Source organism: Lacerta agilis, chromosome 2 (genome assembly GCF_009819535.1).
Source record: "Lacerta agilis isolate rLacAgi1 chromosome 2, rLacAgi1.pri, whole genome shotgun sequence".
Classification (NCBI taxonomy): Eukaryota; Metazoa; Chordata; class Lepidosauria; order Squamata; family Lacertidae; genus Lacerta; species Lacerta agilis.
Window position 1 is genome coordinate 83,696,317 of NC_046313.1, and position 13,748 is coordinate 83,710,064.

Here is a 13,748-nt window from a genome sequence, read left to right on the forward strand (position 1 = left end):
AGAGAATTACTTTATATATAGTCAATATAGGCACAGAGTTAAATTTTTTAACATTTTCTAATGGTGGTGTGCCTCGTGATTTTTTTCATGAAACAAGTGTGCCTTTGCCCAAAAAAGGTTGAAAAACACTGCTCTAGAAGATTCCCTCTTCTCTCTGCTAGAGCCCGCTAGAGCAGTGTTTTTCAACCACTGTTCCGCGGCACACTAGTGTGCCGCGAGATGTTGCCTGGTGTGCCGTGGGAAAAATTCCAGCCAGAATATGAGCTTTGTGTTCAGCCAAACAGGCCCTGGTTGCACACTGAATAAAGTATTTTATAATTTTTCATATTTCTGTTTACTTACTATTTCATAATAAAGTAATTATAAAATACTTTCTTTGTGTTTATTTGATTCCTATTCAAGAGAATTACTTTATATATAGTCAATATAGGCACAGAGTTAAAAAAAATTAACATTTCGTAATGGTGGTGTGCCTCGTGATTTTTTTCATGAAACAAGTGTGCCTTTGCCCAAAAAAGGTTGAAAAACACTGCGCTAGAGATCTCTCCCTCCCTTGAATCCCACTGGCTGGCTGACATAGATTCCTCTACCAGTCGCTAGGTGGCTCTAGATACTTCTCGGTTTTTACACCATTTCAGTGTGGTAAACAACTGATTATTCGCCATCGCCCTACCTAATTTTGTTTCGTTTCATCACTTTATATCCATTTATTTATTTATTTGCTTCTGGGGGGGGCAGCTGCCCCTCGCTGGGTACGCCCATGCGGGGATCTGAGAAACTTCAGGGTTATCCAGAATGTGTGGGGATTGGGCTGGCTCTGGAGAACATATGTTCATGCAGAGAGCCTGCCCCCCGTTTGCCACCACTGGTGGGGAAGAGCAATGACAACCTCTCGGCGTATGGCCAGTGCCTCCCCCCAAGACCAGAGCCGTTTTTTGCAATGGGAAACGGTGCTGAAATAAGGGAATTTCCCACAAAAAAGGAAAGTTGACAGCTATGCCCAAGGTTAACAACTCAAGGCTTGTTCCAGGATGTTGTCATCTACCACCTTATGTGGAAGAGTCACCTTCAGCTTCTTGTCTTTCTGCATGGCTTGGCAGATGGTTTCATATGCATTGTTGTTGCCGGACCAACAGCGTCTAGCAACCTGTCCACAGGGAACAAAAATAAATGGGTATAAATTAAGAAAAGAGGCATTTGTCTCTCAGCTATGTCAATTGCAGGAGAACACTTCTAATTAAATGGTTCTCATTTTTAACACACTTGATTTCTCAGTACAGTATCTATTCTAGTTCCTTCACTCCCTCGGCCAGGCCTAGGCAAACTCGGCCCTCCAGATGTTTTGGGACTACAATTCCCATCATCCCTGACCACTGGTCCTGTTAGCTAGGGATCATGGGAGTTGTAGGCCAAAAACATATGGAGGACCAAGTTTGCCTATGCCTGCCCTTGGCTGTCCCCCCCCTTTAAAGTAAACCTGGTATGTTTTAGTTCCAGTTACAAGATTATTGGCCAGCACTAACCACAGGCAGTCACAGTATCAACAGGGTGCTTCACAAGGTTCCCTCTGATGTAATGGAAATACTAAGGTGATCTTTAATATGTTCCATTTTAGATACAGGCGTTTCTTGAGCAATCGCTGCTCCCAACCCCTCTAGCCGGTCCAGAAGGATGTTATGTTCAATGGTGTCAAAGGCCGCTGAGAGATCCAGCAGAACTAGGAAACAGCTCTCACCTTTGTCCCTAGCCCGCCGGAGATCATCGACCAGCGCAACCAAGGCAGTTTCAGTCCCATGATGAGGCCTGAATCCTGATTGGAAGGGATCCAAATGGTCCGCATCCTCCAGGCGTGCCTGGAGTTGTTCAGCAACTTTGTTTGCAGGCTGCTGTTTTTATCATCTGCCTCTGATAAACGAGGCTTATTAAGAGTTCTCCTCCGTGGCTCAAGCCTAAAGATTAATCTTCCTATACGACGTGCCTACATCTCTTTCAGCAATGATAAAGGGAGTTACATGCAGAGTAAATCCCTTTTGAGTCCTGCATCATAAATTGACTATGTCCACTAAAGCAGGATGGTTTTCAGTTGCTCAAATAATAATAATAATAACAAATTTTTATTTATACCCCGCCCTTCCCTGCCAAACCGGGCTCAGGGCGGCTAACACCAATAAAATCACAACAAAAACATAAAACAATTCATTAAAATACAGATTAAAATACAATTTAAAATTTAATTTAGACTGCAGCCTCATTTTTAAGTAGCCCACCAATCACACCAAAAGAATGAAACATCAGGGTTAAACAGAAACCAACCCAAAGGCCAGGTGGAACAGCTCTGTCTTGCAGGCCCTGCGGAAAGATGCCAAATCCCGCAGGGCCCTGGTCTCTTGTGACAGACCGTTCCACCGTGTCGGGGCCAGTACTGAGAAGGCCCTGGCCCTAGTTGAAGCCAACCTAGCATCCTTGTGGCGTGGGACCTCCAAAAAGTTATTATTTGAGGACCTTAAGGTCCTACCCGGGACATCCTGCAAATCCCTCCTGCAAAATTAAAGACCCAGAATCTGAGAACCAGTAACACTGACCTACCTTCCACAAGAAAAACCTTCAGCTACTGGAGCTAAACTGGAGCAATATTCCTCACTGCACAGGACTATGGGTGTTTTTTAGACTATTGTACAGGACAAACTCCTGGAGACCTTACTAAAGCTACAAGTGCTACATTTCATTAGAAAATAGCTAGCCGAGGAAATAATGCTTTGTGATTTCACGTGAGCTTACTAAGACGTTTACGAAATTCTGTATTTTTCAATACATTTAAAAACAAACAAATATCAAAGCAGTATTTCAGAATAAGCAGATCAAGCATATTGGCTTACTCCATTGGAAACATCCCAGCTTAGCATCATCTTCGCACGTTCTTCTGCATCTGCTGAGCCATCCAGGACAAGGCCAAATCCTCCATTTATCACTTCTCCCCTTTAAAATGAATTTAATATTGATTGATTGATCACTTTTTTGGAGTCGAATAAATCACATGCCAGCACACTGCAATCAGACACACATTTGGGAGGAATGAAAGATTCGTATTAGACCTGAAACAGTGCTGTAACTGGGCACATTTAACTGATGGCAAATGGCCAGTTCAAGTAATGGATTCTGAGAATCCTGGTGCAGGATAAGGATTTTGCCTTTTCCCACACTATGCCCAGCCAGCAAGATCAATTCTTATTGAAGTGCCAGTGCCAAGGGTTGAGCCTGCTGTAATTCTCCCGAGTACAAGACAGTCCAAAAAGTACTTGTCTAAACAAATAATGAAAATGCCTGCATGTCTGATGATTAAGTGGCTAAAGTTACTGGGTTTCTCAAAGGCAAGGCGACGGCTGTTTAAGCTTATTACACTGCAGTGTGGAATTCAAGTGCTGCATGGTGGCAATGACCACTTCGGAATACGAATAAAGACCTTGGGCTTATACTTCACGGAATTATGAGAAAGCATTCTTTCATTAATTATTTAATGAATAGCCCCCCCTCCCCCCAGTTCCTCCAGACTTTGTTATTGGGGGATTTGTTTTTAATGTTACCTTGCTGACAAGTCATAAGAGCATGACATTTGCCCTTTGCAAGTGTCAATCCAGTCCAGTACAGTGGTAACTCGGTTTAAGAACAGCCCCGTTTACGAACTATTCGGAATACGAACTCCTCAAAACCGGAAGTAGTGTTCTGGTTAGTGAACTTTACCATTCGGCCTACGAATGGAAGCCGAATGGTGGAAGGGCACCGGCGGCGGGAGTCCTCATTAGGGAAAGCGCGCCTCGGTTTAAGGACAGCTTTGGTTTAAGAACGGACTTCCAGAATGGATTAAGTTCATAAACCAAGGTACCACTGCATTCTGCATCCTGATGCTCCTGGAAGTTCACAAGCAAGGCATGAAAGGGGTGGTTATCGCCTGTTCTTTACCCCAGGTAGCTGGTACTCAAGGTCTACCTGGTACTTAAATGTATACCGCCTCATATCTGGATGTCTCTATTTTAGTTATTGCGGCTAATGGGCACAAAGCAGAACTCAGCGGACTCTATAACCTGCAACACATGCTGTAAATGTGGCTCAAGGCCTTCAAATATTTTTAACAGATTAAACAGTGCAGAAGCTGGTACTTTAAGGGTGCCTTCATATGTAGAGGCTGCAGCTGGAACAAAATAATTTAAGACTGTGCTACTTTTCTTAGATGCCCAGGTGCGAGTCAAGCACAGAAAACAGTTAGCTGGAAAGCTCTGTAAAATGCCACCCCACTGTTCATTAAAGGAAGTTTTAGACTACAACCACAATAAGCTAGTTTCAACTCTATTTAACTGCTATGTTTATTTAAAGGTATACCTCCTTTTTATTTTTTAAAGGGAAAACTTAAAGGGAGATATAGTTCTACAATTCTGTGTTGAAAGAAGCCATGGCAGTTAAACCCATTTCCAAACATTCTAAATTTTTCTCCAGATATGGCAACAAGTCAAAATTTGACCAAGGCTGAAGCCTTAAGTTGTGTAAGCATTCTAAAATATATAGGTTTGTATCTAACAAAGTATCCAATGAGCAGAATGACTTCTGCTCAGCCAAGAAAAGATTCTCTCCCTCTCCTCCCCTGCTTGTATTCTGCACACACACACACACACACACACACACACAAAACACGACTACTCGGGGGGGGGGGCAACTCTCTGGAGCAGGTTTGGGGTGGGATGAGAGGGAGGTGAAATTCTACTCCAGAGGAAAACTAGATATACCTTAAAATACTGGATATACACTGAAATATATAGAATGGACGACTAGGTTATGTGTAAAGGGTTAGATTTTACAACGGCAAACAAAGAGTCTTGTTGCATTTTAAAGACGAAGACATTCATTATGGCAGCATGAGCTTCCATCATCAGATGCAACCCACAAAAGTGTTTGCTTGTCTTTTGTTGGTGTTTAAGGTGCTACAAGACTTTCTCCTATTATTTTTGTTGCAGTAGGCTAACATGGCCGGAAGATCTTAAAATGGATTAAAGTAGCCACACAGTGAACTGAGATTCAACTAATGTCTTCAGGGACCAAATCAATATTGCATGATATGAGTAAAGAAATAGTTAGATGTTCAGGCAATGCTGAGATTAAGCACCAATTTAAAATGCTTTTCCAAGTGCTGTAGTTCCTCCACCTATCTCTGTGTGGTGCCTGGTCAGAAGAATCACTTTCTAAGTTTCTCATACTGGAGTCAAATCTAGAATTCTGCCATGCAGTTCAATAGCTAAGACAGCGAGGTCCAGGTTTGTCCCACTCCACATGCCTAAAAATGCTCATAAATTAAACTTACAACAAGTCATGTTTGTTAAGCTGAGTTTTCCAACAAGTCTTCTCACTTTTATTGGAGAGCGCTTTGCCCTCATTAGTACTGGGTCATATATTCAAATAATTAAAGAAAGATGTGGCATTTTGACCTAAGCTACCTCCTATAATTTCCAGATGTCTCCATCCAAGGTGATCAAAGAACTCCAGGCCCCTCTTGCAATCAAGACATCACACTGTTGACTGTGTACTTCATTTGGTAAATTGCCTCTGTCTCTTTGTTGCTGCAAGTCACTTTGGCCTCCTGCTAATAAATGGGCTTTCAGAACTGAGCTGCCTTAACAATGGCCAACCCTAATGTAACTCCCTATATGCTCCAGCTAATAGTAAAATGATTCCGATTCATGTGAGTAAGTAATTAATGTTCAGCTCTGTTTAGGCGGCATGATTATCAGCCCATAAACAAAAATATCACTTCAGTCTCTGAAGGAAAAATAAAAATTTGTGGAAAGGAAACTTGCATATTAGAAATGGCTGATAAATCCATGTGTTTATCCATTATCCAAATGCAGCTCAGATCTGTCAGTTCTCTAGCCAGCAGCATTGACAATGGAATGCTCAGCCTCACACACATAAGACAGCACACACATTTTATCATGAACTGATGAAAGACTGAAAAAAAAGCATGTCTGAATGATGGAGTTTTCAAGGACCAGATGTATGGGTCCAATGCAGCCAATCCCAGTGCTGGGCATGAACTAATCAGATTAATTCACTGAATTAATTCAAAATTCTCTGACTCGCACATGAAAATAGTTCCCCTAATTCCCAGGTGAGTTGAACATGATTTTATTTTAGTTTATATGGATTTCATCACACATAGCTCTGCATTTGATTGTGGTCACTGCATTTTCCATTTTTACATATCTGAAAAGTGATTTTGTTTTAGCTGAAATATCATAACTGTTGGGGAAAACAAATAAAGCAATTCTTCACATTGTACTGTGTGTGAATGTTTTGATATTTTCTTAGTCTTATTACTTATATGTAAAACTTCAGCAGAGCAGCTTGTAAAATTTTGAAGGCTGAAAAAAAAAAGTGAGGACCACATGAGAGCATTGTGTTTTGAACTGTAATGGAATTAGCTCCTTTTTGGAGGGGGTGAACTGGCACTAATCCCTTTTTAAAAAATGAACTTTCCAAGCACTCTGCAGTCCCCACTAGCCTCAAACTTCAGAACACCTTGATTCCTTCTTATGTGCAATGCAGACAGCCACCATGGAGGGTGAAGTATTATCACTAGCGCTTTTTCTACCCTTCCTATTTTGTGCAAAATAGCCAATGGAAAGTATTTACCTCATTTAAATCAGACCCTGTTATTGACTGGGGCAGAATTACATGTTATAAGAAACACAAGCGGGCAGAAGTCTCATTGTACAGGTGGAAGTCCTTGTGCTAACAGGCCAACTGTGGTGTGTGGGAGGGCACCCTCTGCATCTTGCCCCCTTTGGGAGTGTACCTCACCCCCCCCCCCTCGGGAGCACGCCCGCCCTAGGCAGCGCGGGCATATGTTCCGCCGCTGGTATGGAGTAGGGATGGAGGAATCTATGGCACTTCAGATGTTGAACTACAACTTCCACAACAACCCATTACTATTCCAGGAAGTTAGCTGTGCTAGCTGAATATAGACTGTGTGGTTCCTGTGATCATTTATGTCTGCCAACACGACAGGAACCAGGATAGCAGAATGGGTGAAAACCTCAATGGACAAGCACTGCAAGGTTGAGGCAAAGGAAAGGAGCAGGACTGTTGTGCCTAACTAAGAGCTTGGGGAGGATATCTTGCTCTAAGAACTCTTCCAGTTTCAGTGCCCACAGAAGAGAGGTTTAATTTGCTCCAAAGAAAGAAAGAAAGAAAGAAAGAAAGAAAGAAAGAAAGAAAGAAAGAAAGAAAGAAAGAAAGCTAAAACTAATTGGAGTGAGAGCAAAGGAAAAAGCAGACTGGCACCTGACCTGTTTTGTATCAGCGATCCCTTGCTGCATTTTAGCATATGGACATGTTATATTGGGGTCCAAAGGTCACAGGTTTAAATGCAGCTTGCGGGGAATCGAAATGCATCTCATCCACTGGCACCCTGAAGAACTAGGCAAGTTAATATGGTGTTGGAAGTAAGTTCTATTTAGAAAGAAAGAAAGAAAGAAAGAAAGAAAGAAAGAAAGAAAGAAAGAAAGAAAACCTCGAAACTAATAGTAGTGAGTTTTCTACTGAATGCACTGGTCACTGTCTTAACATACATTTGGGACTTTTTTTAAAGATCTGGGAATGAATTAGAATAGAATCGTGCAACATTAGTCAATAAAAAGAAACCTCAAACTCCAGCAGTCTACTTAAATCATTCTTATCCTGGCTCTGCACTCTGAAGGCAGCTAATACTGTAACGTCATTTAAAGGCAGCCCATAATAATGGGCTGTGCTGCATGAATTCCATTGGAGCTGTATAAAAGCACAACTGTTCCTCACTTTTCATTAACTTGCATAGAGATTGTGTGGGGCACCTTGATGTGTTTCTAAAGCACAGGTGGGGAGCCTGTGGTCCTCTGCATGTTCCTGGGCTTCCAACTGTTCCTGACTACTGGCCATTGCTGGTTGAGGCTGGTGGGAGTTGGAACCCCACAACATCTGGAGGGCCACAGGTTCCCCTTCGCTGTTTTAAAGTATTTCCAGAGGGGTAACCATGCTAGGCTGCTTCAGCAAAAACAACAAAGTGTGGCACTTTAATTTGCCACGACATAAGCTTTCGTGAATCCACATCAGACTGTCGTCAACAAAAGCTCATGCTGCCACACTAAGCATGTTAACATGCCACACTACCCTTTGTCATTTATAAAGTTCAAAACAGAAGCAATGGAGACTCCCATGAAGGCATGCCCTTCAGCAGCTCAATCCTGTTTTTTGCTGCAGCCATAAGGCACTTCCTTTACTCAGGAAACGACGTCTCCCATCCTTTTGAAGACAGATTCTCCTTACCAGCCAACCCCACCACCGTTGTGCAAGGCAACCCAGGTGGCTCCTCTGAATGAGTCTCCCACAAAATTCTGAACAGCCATATCTGTGGAGTGAGAAAGCAGATGAATTACCGAAGCATGGGGATTCTTAGGTTAATATGGGGAAAGCCACACAATATACTTGCAGCTGTGAACCCAAAGCTTTCCTTTCTTTCTTCATTTCATTGACTGTTTCCATTCCAGCTATCACATTGCCCTAACATTGTTGCCAGAGAGCTAAAGTAAAGGCAATGGTAGCAGATCTGTGTGGCAAATTTGAGAATGTTGCCAGATGCCATAGCAATTTAAAGCACAGCCAGTGCTAATTCCAGAACTCAAGACATCCTCAGTGAGTCACCTGAACCATGAGGAATAGGCCTGACCAGGGCAGGCAGCCCAAGGAGTGTCCGCTTCTGCTTCTCCTCCTTATGAGCATCACTATGCTGGCTCATGACCTGTCCTTCCCCCAGACAGGTGAGCAGGCAGGCAGTGCCAGCCAGCATGACTAATGGTCAGGGATTATGAGCGCAGAAATCTAGCAACATCTAGGAGGTAACAGACTCCCCATCCCAAGCATAACAAAACACAATCTTCTCCAGAACCTGTTGAAATCTTTGGAAATATCACGTCTCTGAAGGCCTTTCCTTGAGAATGGACTTCACTTTGTGATAGATTGTAGGCATTGCTGATGCATTTTAGTATGTTTCTGAGTTATTCAGTTTGGGGCAGGCTGGATGTTTCTCGTTTAATTTAACTGGCTTCAAGTAAGTATGTTTACAGTGGCTGTAAATTGCCTTGGGAGGGCTTTTGCCCTGAAAGGCTGCCTTTAAATAAAAATACAATCCTTTAAATAAAAAGTAAAAATGCATTTTCTCATGTTACGTGTACTTATAAAACTGATAAACACTTCTTAAGTAACCTCAGCTTATCTGAAATTCAGCCATATAAAAATGGAATGTTATTATTTACAAGCAAATTCCTTGTCCTGGAAAATATCTAAGGGCGTTTCCAGAATGTTGTTTTTTGGGGATGGAGAGTGAGATTCAATCACACACTAGCAAATACAGGCTGCACAATTAAAGTTGATTTTGTGGTCTTGCACAAACATTCCCAACAAGGGAACTGATGGGGAAATGCACTGAAAAAGGTGAGATAATGCAACATCCCCACAAATAAGACTGAACGTTCAACAAACAGCTGATGTCGTCTAAACTCCCCACAAACTTTGTGCAAACAAATCAGGAAGAATGTGCAATAAACAGGTCATCCGGGGCAACTGAAGGCATTACAAAGATGTCTGCAAACATGACATGAGTGCTGGCAACATCAACTCTGCCATGTGGGAACGCCTTGCAGACGACCACAGTGCTTGGAGGTAGGCCGTCAAGGCATGTACCCATAGCAGTAACCAGAGCAGAAATGACTGCTGGGAGGAGCACAGAAAGAAGAAACGCCATGGTGCATCTGGAAAATTTCATCTGCCCCAGCTGCAACAAAACATGTCTCTCCAGTATCGGTCTCTACAGCCACAGCAAGAACTGTAACCCTCCAATGGTTTGACTTCACCCCTGAAGGTGCACTCCTCTGTTGTCTCCCAAGACAGACAGATGCCAACCATTAAATGTGCAAACTCTTGGGAGGGAGGAGAATTTCCACAGTGATTTAATCATCAGCCTTTCTTCCCCTTCCCTCCACTAGGCAGGATACCTGCATTTTTATGTTTTGAACTGCCACAAATGTATTCTTTCAACTGGCACCTGACATTTTGTTTACTTTCTAGCAGCTCCGCCTATCAGATGCTGGGATCTTGGTTTTCTGGGTAGAGATGAGAATACCAGCGGGTTCAGCTTGTCATTCAGGGGCGAGAATAGCTGTAGATTCTGAAATTCTCTTTTATTCAGGGATGGGTACTTTGTCCTTCTTTGAATTAGCTCCCTGTGTATTGATGGAGTAATGACCATTTACATTATAGTTAGAATATAATGTTTACAGTATCCTGGTCTATGTGTTTAAGTTGTGCACTCAAGTTCTAGCTGCAAAGGATGTGCTATTTTTACAACTCCTCGCCCTGTGTGTGCTTATGCCATCTCTGTCTACTTACAGCCTCGGACAAAGCAAGATATTCCCTATGGAAGTTCAGACTACCATAAACCTAGTTTACCTTCCAAGCCAAGGATGTTTCAGCATCTCCCTCACCCCCTATTTTGACATCACTGAATTGCAGGCAACCTGTGTGGGAGGAAATCTTACCCACCAGACTAAAACTCTCCATGCTATTTAGCGAAATTATTTTTCGCATCTTAATCAATTCCGATCACTCAAAAGAGACTATGCACCTATTCAGCTGACCTGCACAAAATGCTGATCCATCATAGATGTTCGACGTTTCTCTGTAAGGACTGTCTGTCCCACTTACATCATGGTGATCTCGACTAAGGACAACTGGTGCCTGTAATATAAAATAAAAGCTGAGGAGAGAGCAGTCGGAACTAGGGTGAGTGGGTGGGTGGGAACAGATCACTCTTCCTATTTAAAAGGAAGAGCCTCAGTTGACAAATGTACACTAAACCAAACTATGGCAAAGCTCCAGGTAACATGGCAGCAGAAAGACCAGGGAAGGAGTGAAGCAGCTGCCAGTTTTTGGTCTGTGTCCCCACACACTTGCTTGTTAGCTATGGTTTGGCTTAGTGTTATGTGTGAACCGGGCCACACTTGGTGCAGGATTTAGGGTGATTTTATAACACTGGGAGCCAGCAAAGTCCCACCCGGACCAGAACACCCATCAGCTCCAACCAGCATGGTCAATGGTCAAGGATGATGGTACATGCAGTCCAACAACCTCTGAAGGGCACTATGTTATAAGTCCTTAGTTATATGTTTATTTGTGGCAACTTCCAGAAATGGCCATGGGGTGCCTTTCCCTGGATAACTTTACATATGGTTCCCCAAATGCACAACTCTGTCAGACTCCATTTTAAATATAGATCTGACTGCATGAAGAACATACACAGGAAAGCTTTGCCATGAAAAAAGAAACTGGGGAGAGTTATCACAAAATCCACCCTTTTAGATTCCAAAAATACTTGCTCCAAAACAAGGCCCATTGTGTTCAATGGGGCTTGCTTCTAGTTAAGTTGGCATAGGGTTTCAAACCTAAATCACTCCCAGAATTCCCTATTGCCATCTGGCATGGCTCTCTAATGGGATGGGTCAGAAATGACAGACCTGGTGAGGAGTACAAATTTTTGTTTCTGATCTTCTGGCAAGATTAAAGGATTATCTTCATCCTCAATCCCTGCTGTAAATTATTTTAGCATGGAGACCAGTCCAGATGGAGGTACCAGATGACATCTTCTCAGGGAAAGACTTTAGCAGTGAGTGCTTGTGTTTGATAAAAAGCTTAAACTTACTGAAGTGGAAAGATATGGAGCATTGCCCTCTTTTGGGCTGCTAGGAAATTATGTGGTCTGCTTGTAGTGCACTTATAAAGATGGCAACCATGACATTAAATCAGAGAGAGAGAGAGATGATAGACCGGCATGAGTGTTTGACCTCGCCCTACATTTTTTATTTATTGTCAATCTTGATTAATAAAAGTATCTTATATTAATGGGTCATTCTGTAGTTCCCAAGAAAGATCCTGGATTCCAAAACTGGAAGCTGATATGCACCGTCATTTCCTATTGTATGCCCCCTGGACAGAAAAGATACTTTAGCCACATTTCTCTGCCATGAATCGTTGTACTGAAATAAGTAGGAAGGAATATCTGTGAAAACCACTGGTCATTCCTAACAGGTTTTAAAAAAGGAGTTGGGTTCAGAAATAAATTTTAAAACCCCCACATTTTATACAAAACCTTATCACACCATGTGGTTAGTGTTAGAGCCAACTTCATTTCTGTGGGAATGTTCAGGGAGGCAGGAGAGGATATATTGTTAAATTATATCCTTCCCAACTTGTGTTAACAAGTTCTACAATTTAGCAGAGTATCATTCCCCTTTTTAAACTTGTGCAGTGGATAACGTCTTTGTCGGGCTAATTTAAGCCTCTAAAATATGTTTCTTGGTAATTCCCCCTTATTCCCTCATAAAAAGATTAGACACAACACAGTCTTGTATAAAATTATATAGAATAGTTTACTCACATTCTGTTCACAAATGGATCCCAGAAGGCAGACTTAGGTTACAAAATATATACACCTGGAATCTATCCCATAAGGAGATATTTCCTTTGTCCTCTCTTGGCTGGAAGCCAATAGAGCATCTCAGACTAAGCAGATGTTGCTTCTTCAAGGAATAGAGTCAGAGAGAGATATGGCTGCTTCTGCTGAGGTATTTTGTTACCTGCATAGGTGAGGTCATGCCCACCTCTGGTCACATGTAGAGGAAGTCTGTCCCAGCCCAGGAGGAAACAGGAAGTTCCGACTGGCTGGTCCAGACATCCCCTTTTATGTCCACTCTAGGAATGTTGTATTTGACTGCTCTGTGTTTCACATCCCACAATTTCAACCCGATAGTTTTTGTTATTCTGCTGCACATTCATTTGCTCCAGGTGGTTTGCATTTTTAAAGGAAATATCCTTGTCCCAGTGTTTTATCTTATCCTGCCAATGTGGGTGGTGTTCAACGTGCATTTACTAGATAGCTGAACCATATGGCTTCTTCCATCACAGGCCAATCTTGGATGCTAGAGGGAAAGAAGCAGGTCACACCAAAGTGATATATGCAAAGAGAATGTACCTTAATTTTTCCTTCAGCGATGCTTCGGTTAATAGCCAGTGCAATAGCAACACGACCCTTCTGATCTGAGTACAAAATTCTGGATTGGGAACCCACAACCTAGAAAATAGAAATAACAGGAATATCTCCAAGGCTCCAGATGTGAGCCAGCAACATTTCTCTTCCTCACAATACACATCTTCCATGATTACGTTATGATGATGCCATTAGGCTTGAAATAATAATAATAATAATAATAATAATAATAATAATAATAATAATAATAATTTTATATGCCCTGATTGGGTTGCTCCAGCCACTCTGGGTGGCTTCCAGCAAATTATAAAACCACAACAAAACATCACACATTAAAAGCTTCCCTATACATACAGGGCTGCCTTCAGGTGTCTATTAAAGAAGCCTGTTATTGTGTCTGGGTGCACAGTTGTGGTGCGTGTGTGGCCCCAGCAATAGTTTATCTGGTTTGCAAATGTGCCTCCCAGGCTCCTATAGTTTGGCAACACCTGGTTCATCCCAATCCTAGAGCTTTAACACTTAAGCTCTTTACGTTTAGGACATTTGTACTGATAGGGTGTCATTTGAAACATTTCTAATGTTGAACAAAAATAGCAGTGGGCAGTTTACCCATGCTTTGGGATTCATGCTT

At 42.2% G+C, this 13,748-nt stretch overlaps 1 protein-coding gene across 1 annotated transcript in view; it reads right to left on the reverse strand.

The window, feature by feature from the left end:
- Positions 1 to 1,002: 1,002 nt before the first annotated feature.
- Positions 1,003 to 13,748, reverse strand: part of UROC1 (urocanate hydratase 1) — a 47,037-nt gene continuing 34,291 nt past the window's right edge. The window contains exons 16-20 of the mRNA XM_033141085.1: positions 13,103 to 13,201; positions 10,713 to 10,812; positions 8,347 to 8,428; positions 2,877 to 2,976; positions 1,003 to 1,147 (exon numbers count right to left, since the gene is read on the reverse strand). Of these exons, the coding sequence (XP_032996976.1) occupies positions 1,007 to 1,147; positions 2,877 to 2,976; positions 8,347 to 8,428; positions 10,713 to 10,812; positions 13,103 to 13,201 (522 nt within the window). The 3' untranslated portion in view covers positions 1,003 to 1,006. The remainder of the gene's footprint in view (positions 1,148 to 2,876; positions 2,977 to 8,346; positions 8,429 to 10,712; positions 10,813 to 13,102; positions 13,202 to 13,748) is intronic.